This window comes from Stylophora pistillata, chromosome 3 (genome assembly GCF_964205215.1).
Source record: "Stylophora pistillata chromosome 3, jaStyPist1.2, whole genome shotgun sequence".
Taxonomy (NCBI): domain Eukaryota; kingdom Metazoa; phylum Cnidaria; class Anthozoa; order Scleractinia; family Pocilloporidae; genus Stylophora; species Stylophora pistillata.
Window position 1 is genome coordinate 5024250 of NC_142521.1, and position 17652 is coordinate 5041901.

Sequence of the window (17652 nt, forward strand, 5' to 3'; positions counted from 1 at the left end):
GAAATAAAAACCTAATCCCAGCAACGGGTGATGGCAAACACCCATCGAGTGAGAACTCAACGCACTGTAATAAATGTCATTTATTGGACTAGATTGAAGTTAGACATTTTACCTAACGTTTACAAAAAGAAAAATTTTAAAATCTCAAAAAGCGTCCGACTTATTTAGGAAAACGTATTTTGAAATAAAAGTTAATAAATCAGGAGGTTGTCATAATCTCGTATATGGGCGACATCTCGTACATAGGTGACATTGAACCCCATTGGGGAATGTTCGCGGCAGTTTCATGTTATTTGCATATTTTGCTTACATCGCGCACCTGACAAAATTCACACGTGAAAGTTCTCTGCTAGTGCAAAGTATTTTTTTCATGGATAAAAAACAGAAATCAAAATTAGAGAGGAGTCCCCGGGCAAAGAAAAAGAAAAAAACAGGCCCAAAGAGGAGAGAAAATGACACCATTCCAGTCAAGAAAAAAAAACAAGTCCTAGCACTCCTCCACGCTGGCATCCAAATTACAAACAAAGAGGTCGCCATCAAATCTATCTTTGCCGTACATAAGGTTAGTCAAAGGCTCCTTTGACCAACCTCATGGTATAAATTTTTGGCGCCCTTGACGTAACCTGCGATCTGGCTTTCTTTGGAAACTTTTTTTGATCGTGGGGAACACGTGCTGGCACAATTATTGTGTTTGCAATCGTTTTGATGGAGAAAAATTGTCTTAAATTGCGAATGTGGGAAGAATTAGTTAAGATACCGGCACTGGTTTGCATTGTCCAAATTTGAGGGATGGAACTGTTTTTGCTGCTGATGTTAGAAAATCTTTTATTTGCATCAACTGCAAATCTAAGATAGGTGACATTGACGAGAAAAGTGCACTTACGGTGTCTCAATTGTAACCTCAAGATGCGAAAGTCAGATAGGATCTGCAGCAGCACTGCAAACGTGATCATCAAGGATGGGGATGGACTTTGAACAGGTAAACTTATGTTTTGATCAAGTTTGGTATCAAAAAACCATCACGCTTCAAAGGCCAGGATGCCATTTTGAATCTGTTTAAGTACTTCGGCATATTCTCGCCTTTGTACCACCCCCCAAATATACGTACACCGTGACCTTGAACAGGTAAACTTGACGGGGAGGGGGAGAAAAAGTGTTTAATCCAGGTTTATGCATAAATTAATGTCTAACAAAGCGGGTGAGTAGCTTTTAATTGAATTTCACCCCCAAACCCTAAACCCCATAGCACGACTTACGTCATAACATGAGGTAAAAACGAAGTTTCCTTTCAATAAGCAAGTACCGGTCTTGATACAGGTGGGGGCATTGGGGCCTCTGGGAAACCGCGAAACCGGAGGAAAAAACCTCCAAAACCGAAAAACCCACGAAAATAAGCCGCAAAGCCGAAAACTGCATGCAAACCTGACAAAACCGCTACATTTTCACCTTTAGAGGGGTTAAAAGCAAAAACCGAAAACCGCATCAGAGTTTTCGTGAAAACCGAAAACCGAATGCAAAAACACGTAAAGTTCGCAAACCGCTCTGAACATCAAAACCGAAAAACCGAACCTTTTTGGCCCCAAAACCGAAAAACCGATCCAAAAAGCCGCGCTCAAAACCGCAAAACCGAAAATCCCAAAGTCCCCCTCATACAGAACATAACCAATCGCCTCAAATCGTATGAAATCATGAATGAACCTACCCGAGAGAACTCCTTTCAGCGATAAGGGTATTAGCTGTTTTGCTTTTCATCAGGTTCTCGAGCTTTACCTTTTTTGCCGCGGGTTTTTTCTTTGCCAGTTTAGCCCATTACTCAACGTTTAACAGAGTGAGATAAAAAAAAAAAAAAAAAAAACGTGACTGCTAGGCGATACTTTTCCCGGGAAAATCTTGATGCATTGTCATTGACGTGAGGGGAGGTCCTGTGTTCCCATTGGTTCGCGGTTTCAGGAGGCGAGATAATCTCTTGGTGTGGCGCTAGTAGATTACAAACCTTTAAGAACTAAAATCTCGCATTTGATTTTGAGAGGAATACATCCACTTTGAGCGAAATTAGAGGGTAGGTAGATTGGACCGATTTTCGTGAAATTTTGCCAAAACAGTTTTCAAATATTTTTCATGACGAGCTTTGAACACCAAAAGAATGCGGCCCCCCACCGTGTACCCGAGGCGTTAACTCCTGTCAGTTATGCTTGTAGCTGTAGTGACTTTTGCTGGATGAAATCAATTAACACTTTTAACATACAAAATATCAATTAGCACGTTCCAGGAAACCATGGCAGATCATGAAATGGGATACTTTACAACATCTGTGGACTTCGGAAGCGATCATTGTGTTTTCCCATCCCAGAAAAAACTCAAACGAAGTAAAATAATGAAAAAAATAAATAAATAAATAAATAAAATTTTAATAAAATATTCCCAGCGGTGTTTTTCTCGTCAGTATTAAACAAAGTTTAACTTCAGCTGGAACATCGCTCTTACTGGAAATCTACCCTTTGCGCCCTCACTATGCGCCCTTGAAAGTTTCTTTATTAGGCTGGGGGATGATGATATCACCCGTAAGTAGCGAGATGTTTTTAAATCGATGCGAACCAAATGCTGAAAGAGAGTAAAAATTGAGCTTGCCGCCATCCGTCTCGGTGCTTCAAAAAAAAGAAAACAAGTAACGAGAAGTATTTTATATTTTGGAGCGTTGTCCGTGAAGTTTGCGCGCGTGAGCCAGTGAAGCAGTATCGAGGATTGTGCCACTACAGGCTTACTGTATTTTGCGAAACGAAACGAAACGAAACGAAACGAGTAAACCCGTACTGTATTTTGCGAAACCAGCTCTTCGAAGACTCTAGCGATATATAACTTATTTCTTCCGATTCGTAAACACAATTCGTAGATACAACTCGATGCAGTGATGATTTTTTAATAAAGAGCTCGAGCCAAAAGGTCAGAAGTGCGCCGTTTCGCAAATTACAGATATGTAAATCTGTAATTTGCGAAACGAGCTCTTTGAAGACTCTAATGATATGTAACTTATTTCTTCCGATTCTATAACACTTTTCGTAGATACAACTCGATGCAGTGTTGATTTTTTAATAAAGAGTTTGAGCAAAAAGGCCAGAAGTGCGCCGTTTCGCAAATTACAGATATGTAAATCTGTAATTTGCGAAACGAGCTCTTTGAAGACTCTAATGATATGTAACTTATTTCTTCCGATTCTATAACACTTTTCGTAGATACAACTCGATGCAGTGATGATTTTTTAATAAAGAGCTCGAGCCAAAAGGTCAGAAGTGCGCCGTTTCGCAAATTACAGATATGTAAATCTGTAATTTGCGAAACGAGCTCTTTGAAGACTCTAATGATATGTAACTTATTTCTTCCGATTCTATAACACTTTTCGTAGATACAACTCGATGCAGTGATGATTTTTTAATAAAGAGTTGGAGCAAAAAGGCCAGAAGTGCGCCGTTTCGCAAATTACAGATATGTAAATCTGTAATTTGCGAAACGAGCTCTTTGAAGACTCTAATGATATGTAACTTATTTCTTCCGATTCTACAACACTTTTCGTAGATACAACTCGATGCAGTGATGATTTTTTAATAAAGAGCTCGAGCCAAAAGGTCAGAAGTGCGCCGTTTCGCAAATTACAGATATGTAAATCTGTAATTTGCGAAACGAGTTTCCCACCAAATCTCACACGTGTCACGCATTCTATTGCGTAAGAATGAGAAATAACTAGTAACCTGATATGGAAATGTTTCGGAAAGACTAATATGGTAATTAAAAAAAGGTAGCGGACAGGAAAGAAGTCCCTAAAGATAAATTGCTTTCTGTTCATAAACTATCAACTGGACTAGGCGGCCGGTAAAAAATAACAAAATTGTTGTACAAACATACATTGCGGTACGCGCAAGGTTTCTAACACATGCTACAGCAATGTCAAAGGGCAGAATTCCAATTTTGACCTGGTTTTTATCTGGTACTAACCAAATGCTATTAGAGCCTTCAAAGAGCTCGTTTCGCAAATTACGGATTTACATATATGTTATTTGCGAAACGGCGCACTTCTGACCTTTTGGCTCAAACTCTTCATTAAAAAGTCATCACTGCATCGAGTTGTATCTACGAAAAGTGTTATAGAATCTAGTTATTTCTCATTCTTACGCAATAGAATGCGTGACACGTGTGAGATTTGGTGGGAAACTCGTTTCGCAATTTACAGATTTACATATCTGTAATTTGCGAAACGGCGCACTTCTGGCCTTTTTGCTCAAACTCTTTATTAAAAAATCATCACTGCATCGAGTTGTATCTACGAAAAGCGTTATAGAATCGGAAGAAATAAGTTACATATCATTAGAGTCTTCAAAGAGCTCGTTTCGCAAATTACAGATTTACATATCTGTAATTTGCGAAACGGCGCACTTCTGGCTTTTTTGCTCCAACTCTTTATTAAAAAATCATCACTGCATCGAGTTGTATCTACGAAAAGTGTTATAGAATCGGAAGAAATAAGTTACATATCATTAGAGTCTTCAAAGAGCTCGTTTCGCAAATTACAGATTTACATATCTGTAATTTGCGAAACGGCGCACTTCTGGCCTTTTTGCTCAAACTCTTTATTAAAAAATCATCACTGCATCGAGTTGTATCTACGAAAAGTGTTATAGAATCGGAAGAAATAAGTTACATATCATTAGAGTCTTCAAAGAGCTCGTTTCGCAAATTACAGATTTACATATCTGTAATTTGCGAAACGGCGCACTTCTGACCTTTTGGCTCAAAGTCTTTATTTATAAATCATCACTGCATCGAGTTGTATCTACGAATTGAGTTTACGAATCGGAAGAAATAAGTTATATATCGTTAGAGTCTTCAAAGAACTCGTTTCGCAAATTACAGATTTACATATCTGTAATTTGCGAAACGGCGCACTTCTGGCCTTTTTGCTCAAACTCTTTATTAAAAAATCATCACTGCATCGAGTTGTATCTACGAAAAGTGTTATAGAATCGGAAGAAATAAGTTACATATCATTAGAGTCTTCAAAGAGCTCGTTTCGCAAATTACAGATTTACATATCTGTAATTTGCGAAACGGCGCACTTCTGACCTTTTGGCTCAAAGTCTTTATTTATAAATCATCACTGCATCGAGTTGTATCTACGAATTGTGTTTACGAATCGGAAGAAATAAGTTATATATCGCTAGAGTCTTCGAAGAGCTGGTTTCGCAAAATACAGTACGGGTTTACTCGTTTCGTTTCGTTTCGTTTCGTTTCGTTTCGCAAAATACAGTAAGCCCCACTACACTTAAATTTTTCAGCAGCCATTTAGAGGCGTCGACCTCTCTCCTTTGCTGCGGTAGAACGCTATCATTGCAATCTACACAAAGTTCACGTTCTGTGGCACGTAACAGGCCGTGCACACAGCAAATTGTCCATGTCGTAAAGTTCACGTTCTGTGGCACGTAACAGGCCGTGCAGACACCAAATTGTCCATGTCGTAAAGTTCACGTTCTGTGGCACGTAACAGGCCGTGCAGACACCAAATTGTCCATGTCGTAAAGTTCACGTTCTGTGGCACGTAACAGGCCGTGCAGACACCAAATTGTCCATGTCGTAAAGTTCACGTTCTGTGGCACGTAACAGGCCGTGCACACAGCAAATTGTCCATGTCGTAAAGTTCACGTTCTGTGGCACGTAACAGGCCGTGCACACAGCAAATTGTCCATGTCGTAAAGTTCACGTTCTGTGGCACGTAACAGGCCGTGCACACAGCAAATTGTCCATGTCGTAAAGTTCACGTTCTGTGGCACGTAACAGGCCGTGCACACAGCAAATTGTCCATGTCGTAAAGTTCACGTTCTGTGGCACGTAACAGGCCGTGCACACAGCAAATTGTCCATGTCGTAAACGATCAGGAGAGGACCATGTAGGCCCGGTTCAGACGCCGAACTATTCATGAGCCGAACTCAATTCGAATTTGGACCGACCTAAATTAACAGAAGTACCCCTGTTGATTCAGACACCGTTCTGTTTGGACTTTCCAGTAAAACCACTCAAACTGCTTGCAAATACACTAAAATAATGTTTGTGTTAGGATCGGCACATGAAAAGAACGGCGTCTGAATCAAAACCGTTCCAAAGGCGTTCCAAATTGATTCAGACGCCGATCTTTTCATGTATTCAATTAAAGGAATTAGGTTCGGCGTCTGCACCGAGCCTTAGTCGAAACACGAAACAACGAAGATTATTGGGTAGTCACGCTTGTCACACAACCATTCCTATGACGCAAGGTGCCGTTCTGTTGACCACAACACAAGTACAAATGTACAAAACGAGAAAATTAGATTTATGATTACCCAGGAATAGTTAATATCAGAAATGAGAGGCAACTTTGAAATTCAAGTGAACTTAGTACTGCTTTGGCGCCGAAACGCGATGGAGGGAAAATCTCCCGCTCCTCGGCTAGTCATTCACTCGTGGCCAGTTATTCAAGTGTTTGCGCCCTGCCTCGATCATCAGAAGAACTGGTATGCAGTCACAAAGGAATCATGTGGAATTATTCCACGATTCCTTGCTCAGAATATCTTTTTCAGCCGTTTTCCAGGAGAACTATCCCCCGTATCAAAGCGGGAATTGAGTGTCATGACCAGCAATGGCGGGAAGAGGCCGTTCAATGAGTGGGTCCCAGAGAAAGCTAGGGAGACTCTTCAAAGACAACCAGGCAAAGTGTACGTTGTCAGTTCATTTGGACTTTTTGTCGGTCTTTTGCGGCAGCGAGAAATTAGTGAAAGGCTCGTTTCATCTGAATTTTTTGCCAGGATAAAGGACTACGTGAATACGGTTTGTGTTGACTCTCAAATTGGCGCCAAAAGCAATGAAGAGCAGACCATACAAAATTTAAATGCAAAAATTGCAAGTCTTGAGCTCGAACTGGAAAAATGGAAATCTACAAGCTCTGCACCATCATCACCCACATCGTTTACGAGCCCAAGCACTTCCCCAAGTAGTGGAAACTGTAATGGAACATGCTTTTCGGCAGGATCTTCCCCTAGCTCAAATACCTCTGGCTCAAGTACAGAATGTAGTAGATCCTCAAGTAGCATTGAAGAACTTACTGTTAGTCCCTTGGGGCCTATAAAGAATAAAAAAACTCATCCAGGAAAGATGTAGGACCATGTTATCATTGGTGAGTGCACTCTGTGAAAACATGAATGAATCAATTTCTTCACTTTTTGGTCATACACTCACCCATGGGTTAGAAAGTGAGGGCCAGGCATTGAAAAACACCATTTCAGAGCTGGTTCGTCATGTAATCAAGGTTAAAGGAACCCAGAATACTCTCAGAGTACTACTAACAGAAGACGTACATGACGAGCTGATCAGTGGCATTAGAGTTCCAGACTGGACACTCTTATATTTGAAGCTTCTCACAAGAACCCCAGATGCTGCATGGCAGACCCTCCTTAATGTCACACATTTGGGAAAAAGTAGAGTAAGTGAGCTTTTGTTGTTTATTAGAGTTTTCTAAATAATTTTCGAAAATGTTTTGTTTGGCATTTGCTAAACTTTGTGATATCTGGCAAAAAAAGTTGCAGGCTTTCAATAAACAGTTTTTAAATATTTAGTAGTCAGGTTCAATTCAGATACTTGTAATTCTTTTTTGATTGGCTAAGAAGTGAGAACTGTCCAGTAAAATCTGGGAATTTCGTGTATTCTTGCAATTGGCCAGCTATCAATAACTTCCCTTTTTTTTGGGACACTCAGACATAGGTCCTTGCTGAGGTCTCCAGTTTACTGTCGGACTTACTGACTTCTTTCAAAATATGACGATATTGCTTTGTTTTGGTAAACTTCTTTTCCCTCTAAAATGAAGACATAAATTTGAGGAAAACAGCAAAATTAGATTACGACTTAAAGCAAAGAGAAGGACTAATTCTGCTGTACTGATCATTTTTGTTACTATTTTTAATTTTAGCGAAACAGTGATACACCTCTTCTGGTTTCTAAAAACCAAATCAAGGCCATCAAAGCATTGGTTTTCAAGGTGACTAAGGAAATCTATAATGTGAGGTGCCTTGACACAAATTTTGATGCTTATGCTGTCGATCTTTCCATGGTCCTTACTTGGGCAATCAGAGAACAACGACTGCATGGTTCTGACCAAGAAGACATGGAGTTCAACATAAAGATTGATGGTCGTCCTCTGGGTGGTGAGCTGAATGTCTCATTCTTACAGTCTATAATGCAGCAGCTGTTAGTTCCTTTATTTTATGGAAGCAAATTATCTATAAGATGCTGCAGATACTAGAGAATTATGTGGATCAGAGTATACCACGGCATCTTATTAGATGTTTTGTATAGTATGAATGTATTGAGAGTGTGCCATTGTTTGGTTCTTTTTTATTTTTAAATTTCTTTTTCCAGGAAGGAACCAGGTTGCTGTGGGAATTGTACCTATTGGCTTTAAGGGTAAAAGCTCAGAAAGTGCCCTATCAGTGTTTCCTATCGCAATTGCCAATTGCAAGGAACAGAGGTGAGTTTATGTAGCAAGAGCCTGGCATCCTAATATTTCATGATATATCATAATATGATGATTGACCCTCAAATCTCTAACCCCACATAGTTGTCTACTTTAGAATTTACAGCTCCTTTCATAGTGGCTGAAAAATTATGTCTCCTGTATGGTAGGAGGGTATTGGGTATGGTCTGTTTGTACAAAGTAATAAACAATATTCATTTTCCCTGACATGTACCTGCTTTGGGACAAGAGACTTCCCAGTGTGAATACAAGGCTAATTGTGGGGATAAATTGATGCTTGCCTATCCCTGATATTGTTAAAAAAAAAAAAATTATTTCAACCTGCACTCCAGAATCTTGTATTCCATGCACAGAAGTTTTGTCCTAAGGCCACTAAGAATAGGAATATTGTTTAATCTAGGCTAAGTAGCTACAGTTTCCATGTCTTGTCACATGTTTTTTCTGTTCCAGACAGAATCTGAGGTCTCTCCTAAATGATCTGAATGTACAATAAAGGAAAACGATAAACATTACCTAAATAAAGGAAAAAATAAAGGAAAATAATAATAGCAAATAAAGGCCACAATAAAGGAAAAAGGGATGAAAGTGGATGGGAAGAAATACAATATCAGATTTACAGGTAAGCTGAGGGTTAAGGTCAAGTACATGATTCCTTTTTAAGCACACTAGATACCCTTATTAAAATGATATTGAGTTTTCAAATTACTTTCTAAAATTTTTTTTTATATATTTTTAGTCACTATTGACTACAAGGCGCTGTTACTCTTGCTTGTTAAAATCAACAATGAAGAGTTTGTACTTGGTGGAAGAGGGTTGTCAGTGGAATTCTGTTTTGTCTGTGATGCTGTAAGGGTAGGTTGAACATTCAAAGCCTGCATAAATAATCTAGTGCTAAACTGAGTAAAAGGTAGGAGTTATGAATTACTGAATTGTGTTTATTACAGGCATGCATCCACCATGGGGCTGACGCAGATGAAACCTGTGTTGACTGTTTGAAGTCAAAGGCTAACATAGGAAGGTAACTAAGCTAAAGGGTGAAATGAAAATTTAGTTATGACATTTTATGTGAAGGAAATCTATTTCTGTGAGTCTTGGTAATAAGTAAAAAGTTTTTTTAAACTGCATTTTACTGTACTTTGTGTTCTGAGGTGACTGTCCTTAAAGTAAACACAATTTTTTTTAATATTAACAATAGTGAAGGTGATTTCCGCATTTTAGTGAGTGCATTTTAGTTGTGTTTACTTAATACTGAGGTTTTTTTGTGTAGTTTTAGGTAATGTTAAATTAATGTTAGGGACATGGAAAATTATTTTGACCATATATTTTATGTTGCATTATAAAGTGCAAAAATGATCTATACTGTTTGCATGGTGTTTATTGTGTTCTTTGTTTTCATTAATTGTTCCAAGGCCAAAGGGCCTAAGGGATGATTTGGTGTTTCTCTTGGAAGAAGATCTAAGCCACATCAACCTGTGTTCATTACATTGCGAGATGCGCAACACAGAACAACTCCTTGGCTCCCTTGGTTTATCTGCCTGTAGAGTTGGTTGCCTCCATCTACTCAATGCTGCTTTGTCCAGCTACGGTGCTGAAAGCCAAAAAGATTTTTCACGCATCAAAGTTAAGGAAAAACCTGGTCAACAAACCGGAATTGAGAGAGCAAACATCAAAGTGGCATCATTTTCTGGTGAGTTTTGCAGTGGAATTGATGTACACATATTTTAGTATTATGCTACTTTCACAGCTTTATTGGAGAAGAGATGAGGTATGATTACAGTTCCTTTGTTTATCAGTAAATTGCTACCCCTTCCAGCTCCTTTTCTTTCCTTGAAATGTCATACTTTTTTTACCACTTTTTTCCTGGCTACTTTTAAAATTTCAACTATCTTTCTTCGAAATGAACTAATTCACCTCCAGTCCATTTTTAAGGGTTATTTATAATGATTGTTCAGGTCTTAGTCTCACAATGAAAATTTTCCCTATTAAAGAAGATGCATTTGGTGTTGAAATAACATCTAGCACACTGGTTTGTTAAAAAAAATACATGTTAATTAATGGAACTGATTAAATTATACATATTCTCTCAAAACCCTGCACTTATGATAATTTCAGGAGGAACAGAAAGACAGATCCTAAAGAACATAGACAATATTGTCAATACTGCACTTCCCCTTGATGAAGTAGCAGGGTATTATCAAGACAGCGAAGGTGGTGGACGGGAAGAAGTCATGGAATATCTGGTCTTCTTCCAGCAAAGAAAGGAAGTAAGTCAGATGAAACCTGTGTTGACTGTTTGAAGTCAAAGGCAAACTTAGTTACAAAGGTTTTAAGCTGTATTTTCAGCTTAGTATTTGCTATGCAATACTATACTTATGTTTAGATAAAGTATGTATTGTTTTCCCAAAGTGGCTTCCTTAATGTGACATTACTATCAAGCTGTTATCTTTACACAAAGGCCTTTCTGAAAAATATAATTATAATATACTTATGCCGTGAAGAGATAGCCATAAGTTTGCTCTCACTGTTCAACATGAAAAGAATGTGTGAAAGTGTGAGCTGTGATAGGGTGGTATTTACTAAGGTTGGCCTTTAATTTAAAACAGGGAGAAATGTTGAACACAAGCAAAACCAAAGGAGTTTGATCAACATTATTGTGGAAGGCTATTGCTGTTTTACTTTATGCTTTTTGATAGGTGCACATTGAGAATAGAATGCTGATGCCCACTGAGTAAAGTTTTCCTTTGTGCCAAGGACAAAGGAGAGTTGCATTTGAACTTGACCATATCAAATATAAATCAGATTTTTATTTGTTAAATTGTCAGCACATACAAAGTATACTGGATAGCAAAGAGTTTGAAAGGGATTATGGAAACCGACAAGAAAAAGCTCCCTTAAATCAATGTCAAGGTATGTGTAAATCTAAATTTGTGTGTCCCTTGAAAGATTTGTATGGTACCACATTATGTGCAAAACTGACACTAAATTGTTTGACAGAATTGAAAGCCTTTTTAGATGATGAATACCAATATTGGCAAGACAAGCAGCAGGAGGCAGCAAAGAAGTTTGCGGAGCTAAACACTAAGGGTAGCAATGGTGATGCAGAACCAAAGAGAAAAAAAAGGGAACGTTCAGAAATGATCATCAACTGGTTTTGCATACTATGCAGCAGAATTGCATGTTGAATTTTATGTTAAGGTAATGTAGTCAGTTCTTTCAAAAATATTCTTTTTCATAGCATACAGGATAATTAGAGCTCCTGTAAAAATGTCAGTTTCTCAGTTTTATGGTCAGTCTATTAATGTATATTATAAGACAAATTTTGGTATCATTTCAGGTTTCCACTGATTGGCGAGACATTGCTTTAACTTTGCGTGACAAGTGTTCACCAAAGATGATGCTGAGAAAATTGACATTCATGATATAAAAGTAAGAAAACAGGCAAACAGTTGCAAATGCCAGTATAAATTTAGTTCAGCTGTTATAGGTGTAAACAATTTCAGCTTATTTGTTTCTGAACATTATGTGTGAGAGAGTATTATTATAATCTGTGACTGAGTTTGGTGCTTTCTGAATGTGGATTGAAACATGTAAACATGTACTATTTAAGAACACCTGCCATATGAAGGTACAATGACAAGGTCCTTTGTAGGTATAATATTGGTGGGGTACATTTGTAGTGTCAGGTATTAATTCATATCTTCAAAACTGAACCCAATTTAAAGCTGTAAAATGATATTATTACTGAAAATTGTTTTGTTTTGTTTTGTTTTATTGCTTATTTCCAGTGCAAACAATGGGGCTTCCTCCTAAAGAAGCTCTTTGGGATTCACTTGGGCACTGGGGACTATGGGCAATTAACCATTGACCACAGTGCCATGCTTCTGCGTCAGTTCCATTCTTTGTATCACTACTCTGGTCAAGGCTTTGAGTCAAGCCATAAGTTGCACCATCAGTCGTTTTCCAGAGCAACTAACCATGATGCATCTGGCGCAGGACAATCATGTAAGTCAATTAATTACAAAAAAATGTACAGAAACCACCCATCAGAAATCCATATCTGAGACAATTCGCCTAGTAGAGGCTGCTTATAAATCCACTTAAAGGAACCAATGTCATTAAACTTCTAGCCATGCTCATGTAATCAGCCCTCAAAAAATACAGAAAAACATAGGACATTTTTCCCATTTCCGTTTTTCTTAGTTTAAGGTGGTATCATACAAGAGAACAACAAAACTGCATAAGATTCCAAAAATTTACATTTCTGGGAATTTCAAGTGAGACATTTCTAATGTCTGCGAGAGAAAAATATTTCATTTTGAATAAAGCGTCCACTTTCTTAGGGCTTTCTCCACTATTTCTAAATTCAAATGTTATTTTACCCACCATTGATGCAATAATCATTCAAAGAAGTCTAGTTTTTCTTACCACCTGCATGGCTAATTTTTAAGAAACGCTGCTTATAATTATTATACTTTCATCTCCTTTCCTGATTTCACAATTCACTCTGGTAATAAATGTACTTTTGAAACGCTGACCAAAACTCGTTATATTTTATGTTTTGTGTACTCTTTTTAGTGGAACAAATATTATTGCATTGGTATTCAACCCACTTACTTGGCCAAAAATATTCATTCCGCGAAGCAAAAAAGTGCTTGATTTCAGGTAGGCTTCATAGTCTCATTTGGGCCCTACCGCCACTATTCTACTCCGTAAGTGCTTCTTTTAATTCTCCACTGAAACCATTGTTAAGCTTTAACACGAGTTTTAGCAGCTATTTCTTTTAAGCAATTCTGTTATAAACTTCTTATTACCAGCCAAAGGACAACATGAAAACTTCTAATGAATGAAAAAAACTTCGCTTTATATTATGCACAAGCATCCCCATGAAATAAAAAATGAACAGCAAAGTTAATCTTGTAGAAGGAACATATCACGTTCAGCGTGTTAAAATTCTAAATAGACTTTAAGCCAGGGGCATTTCTTTTCTTCTTAAAATCGTTATTTTCAATTTCACGAATTTGTTGTACAGGAAAGAAGCACTTGCACTACCGAGGGTGTGGCTGGTCTGCAAAGGACAAGATTCCGTGGTGCAGAGAAACAAAGAAGTGGGTTTTCGTAATTGATGACTTGTTTACTAAGGTATTCGGTGATGACTTCCTTAAGTATGACCATGACAACTCGAAGGGCACTGTAGTGTCAGGAGGGTCCATGTCCAAGATTCATCGCTATCAAAACGGCTTTTGGGAGGAAGTTGACAAAGAGCACGGTAGTCCTGTATTCGATTCTACTTGTGCAAAACAACTAGAATCCCAATTTTCTGAAGCTGAGTTAGCAGATGTGTCCAATGCTAACAATGCCACTCAGGTACCACACACAGAAGATGTTCCTATGGATTGGTCAGATTCTGGCAGTATGCAGTCACCGCAAACCAAAGTAAATTATGATGTACAATTACCCAACTCGGATGCTGACCAAGACCACCCCGAACGCAGCAAAAAACAGCCTTCGTGTTCCACAGCGACTGGTCCAGTTACTGTGTCACCAGATGATACAATACAGCTCCAGTGTTCAACAGAGACTGATCTTCTGGGTGACGTTTCTGCTCTTTCCGTTGCTGAAACATCAGATTCAGGAGGAACTACATCATCTGCTGCTTTCAGCGCAACTCCTTTGTCCGCAATTTTCTCACTACCAATGACCAGATGGGAATTTGGTAGCTTGGAGGACAGGCTTCCTAAGGTGTCCTCATTCCGTGGTGAAATAGAGGTTCTGTTCGGTCACTTTGTGGTCACTGATCCATTCACCCTTCTGCAACGTCCAAGTGAAAGTTTGCTGAACGATGCCATGTCACTTATGGAGAAAGAGAGAGGAAAGCAGAAGAGGTCCCCAACAGGAGTAAAAATGTTTGGTTTTGGAAACTTTGACCTCAACGGTGTTGGAGTTCTGAGAAAGTTTTGTTCAGTTGCAACAACGAAGCGTAAACTTAACTCAGAACAGCGGTGGATGTCCAAAACTGAGGGCTGCACAGACCGAGAAAAGGAAGCAATTATGAAGGCATTGTGGCATACTGAATCACATCAGGCAATATTAAAATTTCAGAGGAAGTCAGTGGACTCGCTGAACTTTGCTGAACTTGTAGAAGAGAGATATCTTGATAACTTTGTTATTGACATATGCATTGGAAAGTGTCTAGAAGAAGCAAGGAGTAATGGAAATAACACAACTGTGTACTTACCTTCAGAATTTTTCACTTGGATGACGTCAGACGTAAAAAGCTTCAAATCAAGAAAGTTAATGCGACTAGTACAACAAACCAACCCAACAGAAATGTCCCAAATATTGGCTCCAGTCCATTTTCCGACACGCAATCACTGGGGTATGATTTACGTCGATTTATTGAGCAAGAGCATTTTTTTCGATGATAGGATGAAATTCCAAATACCCTCAAATACACTTTCTCTGGTGAAGGCAGGCCTCCATCTTTTGCAGGAACTTTGCCCCTCGAATGAAGCACTCAAAACGAATTTCTGGACTTCAACACAGAACGTCACTCGATTTGGAATGCCATCACAAGTGTCCTTGAATTCGTCAGTTGGAATTGGCAGTTGCGGAGTAGGGGTAATTCTGGCAGCAATGGATTTTATATCTTTAGGGCCAAGCGCTGTTCATAACTTGTCATGGAAATTCTCTGACATGCAGCAGCATAGATTACAACTAATGATTCAAATATTGTCTTGGAGTAAGGCACTATGACTCACGTCAACTCGTAAGCAACTGGGATGCTTGTGTAACTAGAATACCCGTATTTAAAAGTGAATGTTTAGAGGAGTACTTTGACAAGAAGTTTTTAAGTTGAACGAGAGCTCTGAAATCTAGAAAGAATATGACAAAAGCAAAATTATAGAACGCGTAACGTGAATGTAATATTTTCAAGAGTAAACAGATGTAGTTATACTAATTCTGCAAATTTGCTAAAAGATGAAAACCACTTCAAGATATGTCTTAAAATTCTGCCCACTTTTAATTATAATAAAATAAATGTAAACGTGACCCGTTAGCGTCGAGCGACACGTGCCACGTTCTTGAAATTGTTACGTCTCACTCACGCGCTCTCAGCACGACCCTCGTAAATACACTATGGAATAAACAAGCTATTGATCGAAAACTTGATTAACTCTCGACAAAATGAAATATTCTAACAGCTTAAAGTAATGTTACACCATATAATTTTTGACGAACATTTTAACTCATTATTTTTGTTGTAGCGTTTTGAGAAAACTTGAAGACATAAGACACTTGCAAGCAATGTCCTTGTTAAGAATTGTCCGCGCCAAGTGACACGGCTAAGTCGTTCCTTGTAAAATCAACTTTACGCCGAAGTTGTGGTTCAGCATGTGAAGATAACGACGAAATTTTAAGAGGGGATTCTCTGTTTAGTGGTTCACGAGTGAAATACTTTTCCAACGTAATACCGCAATGACATTTTGCCGTAGCCACTTGTCTCGTACATTTCCGGCCACCAGATCACTTCAAACTCTCTTGACGGACTACTAACGTTTAACTGGCTTCTACACGATACACGCCTTCTGGTCGTTCTGGCACGTTTAACAGCTGCATGAATGGCGTCCTCGGCCGTTTTGATGTCTTCTAACTCATTTTCATCATCTTCGCTTATGGTTCTGTTACCGCACCAGACCTGTGCTATCTGTATTTCCGGTAACGCAGATCGAATAACTTTCATTTCAAAAATCTTGAAAGAAATCCGTCTCGTACTTGTATGGAATATTGGAGCTCTCCAGTGACTGGTGTCTTTGACAGAGTATACTGTTGGCTTTCCCAGATCGGCCAGAAACTGTCTGAAGAACTCGGCTGGAACGAAATTCATTTCCTGTTTATGCCATTTTGCTGCGTAGTTACTAAAAGTTGGAATCACCTGAAACCACCTGAAACCATGTGCGACCCCCATGGAAACCATCTGCGACCCCCATGGAAACCATCTGAAATTACGTGAAACCACCCCAGAAGCCATCTAAACCCACGTGAATTAAACATTATCGCAAATCGGTATCTTAATTTTCAGCATGACGCAAAGCTTAGGCATTGCTAATTTACTCTACTTGACGTCTATTTTTATCTGTTATCTCACTGTCACTGACAATGAAATTAGTCTCAGTTTCATGACGCATTCCAAGATCTCGTTTGATAACAAAGGGAAGAGAGATAAATCTTGTAATTACACACTGGGTACACGTTTTTCGAGCTGTGCGGTCTGCGGTCTGCGTTTTTGAGGTCAGTGTTAACGAGACACCTGAGTTGCTTTGTACGATTGTACCAAAAATGATTTCATATAGTAGTAGTACTTTTACATATAGTAGAAGTACTTTAACGTGAAAACAGATATTCCAAGATCTCGTCTGATAACATCAATGACAAAAGAAAGATAGATAAATCTGGTAATTACACACTGTATACACAAAGGAAAACTGATTGCGTATACGTCGACTGACTCAAAAGGCACACACATAACCTATGCAAGACTGGTACGGCTCGACAGTGGAGGGTCGTAACTGCGATATCGTCAATAAGAATTCAACTCCAATGTTTACATAGCAGTTTCGCTTGCGCATTCCGTGATCTCGTTTGATAACAAAGGGAAGAGAGATAAATCTGCTAATTACACACTGTGTAGACCTTTTTCGAGGCGTGGCTATTCGAGGTTTGAGGTCTGCGTTCTGCGTTCATGTCTGCGTGCTTTCATGTAATTTTCAGGTAATTTCAGTCAGGTGGTTTCATTGGTGGTTTCTGGTGGTTTCAGGTGGTTTCAGGTGATTCCAACTTTTAGTAACTACGCATTTTGCTGTATGTTAAAGAACAAAGTAACGTCAATGGCAACCTCAAGCTCCTCAAAATACAGCAAGACTACGTGCGACGCTCACACATAGATGTGAAACAGATCATATATAGACTTTTGATATTCAAAATTACCTCGAGCTCTTGGGTGGTGAGCATTTTTTATTCCTTTCAGCACACTTTCTCTCCATGTCTTATAAGCGCGATACGTTCCGGTCCTCTTGCTTATTCTTTGTGGTTTTGGAAGTGGCGCTTCG

The 17652-nt window shown here is 38.8% G+C and overlaps 3 protein-coding genes across 8 annotated transcripts in view; all 3 read left to right on the plus strand.

The window, feature by feature from the left end:
• Positions 1-17652, plus strand: part of LOC148734204 (uncharacterized) — a 29747-nt gene that overhangs the window by 1996 nt on the left and 10099 nt on the right. The window contains exon 2 of one of the 4 annotated variants that reach the window (XM_088752674.1): positions 907-979. The exons of 1 other annotated variant lie outside the window; for it this stretch is intronic. The gene's annotated coding sequence lies outside the window, so the exon portion shown is untranslated. Of the gene's footprint in view, positions 1-906; positions 980-15936; positions 17547-17652 lie in introns of those variants that run through there. 2 more of the 4 variants (XM_088752672.1, XM_088752671.1) reach the window with 2 other exon arrangements.
• On the plus strand, positions 6710-8765 carry LOC148734205 (uncharacterized). The gene is made up of 3 exons (XM_088755453.1): positions 6710-7498; positions 7982-8216; positions 8431-8765. Exons 1-3 carry the CDS (start codon positions 7181-7183, stop codon positions 8541-8543), a joined length of 666 nt encoding a protein of 221 aa, XP_088611579.1. The 5' UTR covers positions 6710-7180; the 3' UTR covers positions 8544-8765.
• LOC148734206 (uncharacterized) lies at positions 9045-15715 on the plus strand. Of its 3 annotated transcripts, XM_088752667.1 has the most exons (9): positions 9045-9164; positions 9282-9397; positions 9490-9563; positions 9955-10232; positions 10658-10809; positions 11368-11452; positions 11540-11740; positions 11880-11971; positions 12331-12393. In XM_088752667.1, the coding sequence occupies exons 1-7, from the start codon at positions 9125-9127 to the stop codon at positions 11725-11727; spliced, it is 933 nt and encodes a 310-aa protein (XP_088608793.1). In that variant the 5' UTR covers positions 9045-9124; the 3' UTR covers positions 11728-11740; positions 11880-11971; positions 12331-12393. The 3 variants fall into 3 exon arrangements, with proteins under 3 accessions (XP_088608793.1, XP_088608792.1, XP_088608791.1); XM_088752666.1 differs by lacking the exons at positions 9045-9164; positions 9282-9397; positions 9490-9563; ... (2 more) ...; positions 11368-11452; positions 11540-11740 and adding exons at positions 13121-13207; positions 13575-14921; positions 15035-15197 and having other exon boundaries at positions 11758-11971; positions 12331-12547; XM_088752665.1 differs by lacking the exons at positions 9045-9164; positions 9282-9397; positions 9490-9563; ... (2 more) ...; positions 11368-11452; positions 11540-11740 and adding exons at positions 13121-13207; positions 13575-15715 and having other exon boundaries at positions 11758-11971; positions 12331-12547.

What these genes read in the sequence shown, in the direction of transcription:
- LOC148734205 (XM_088755453.1), top strand. Translation starts at nt 7,181, where the DNA reads ATGTTATCATTGGTGAGTGCACTCTGTGAAAACATGAATGAATCAATT. An exon ending in CACATTTGGGAAAAAGTAGA is followed by an intron (nt 7,499 to 7,981) that starts GTAAGTGAGCTT and finishes TTTTAATTTTAG; the next exon opens with CGAAACAGTGATACACCTCT. An exon ending in TGATGGTCGTCCTCTGGGTG is followed by an intron (nt 8,217 to 8,430) that starts GTGAGCTGAATG and finishes TTCTTTTTCCAG; the next exon opens with GAAGGAACCAGGTTGCTGTG.
- LOC148734206 (XM_088752665.1), top strand. Translation starts at nt 12,421, where the DNA reads ATGCTTCTGCGTCAGTTCCATTCTTTGTATCACTACTCTGGTCAAGGC. An exon ending in ATCTGGCGCAGGACAATCAT is followed by an intron (nt 12,548 to 13,120) that starts GTAAGTCAATTA and finishes TACTCTTTTTAG; the next exon opens with TGGAACAAATATTATTGCAT. An exon ending in AAAAAAGTGCTTGATTTCAG is followed by an intron (nt 13,208 to 13,574) that starts GTAGGCTTCATA and finishes TTTGTTGTACAG; the next exon opens with GAAAGAAGCACTTGCACTAC.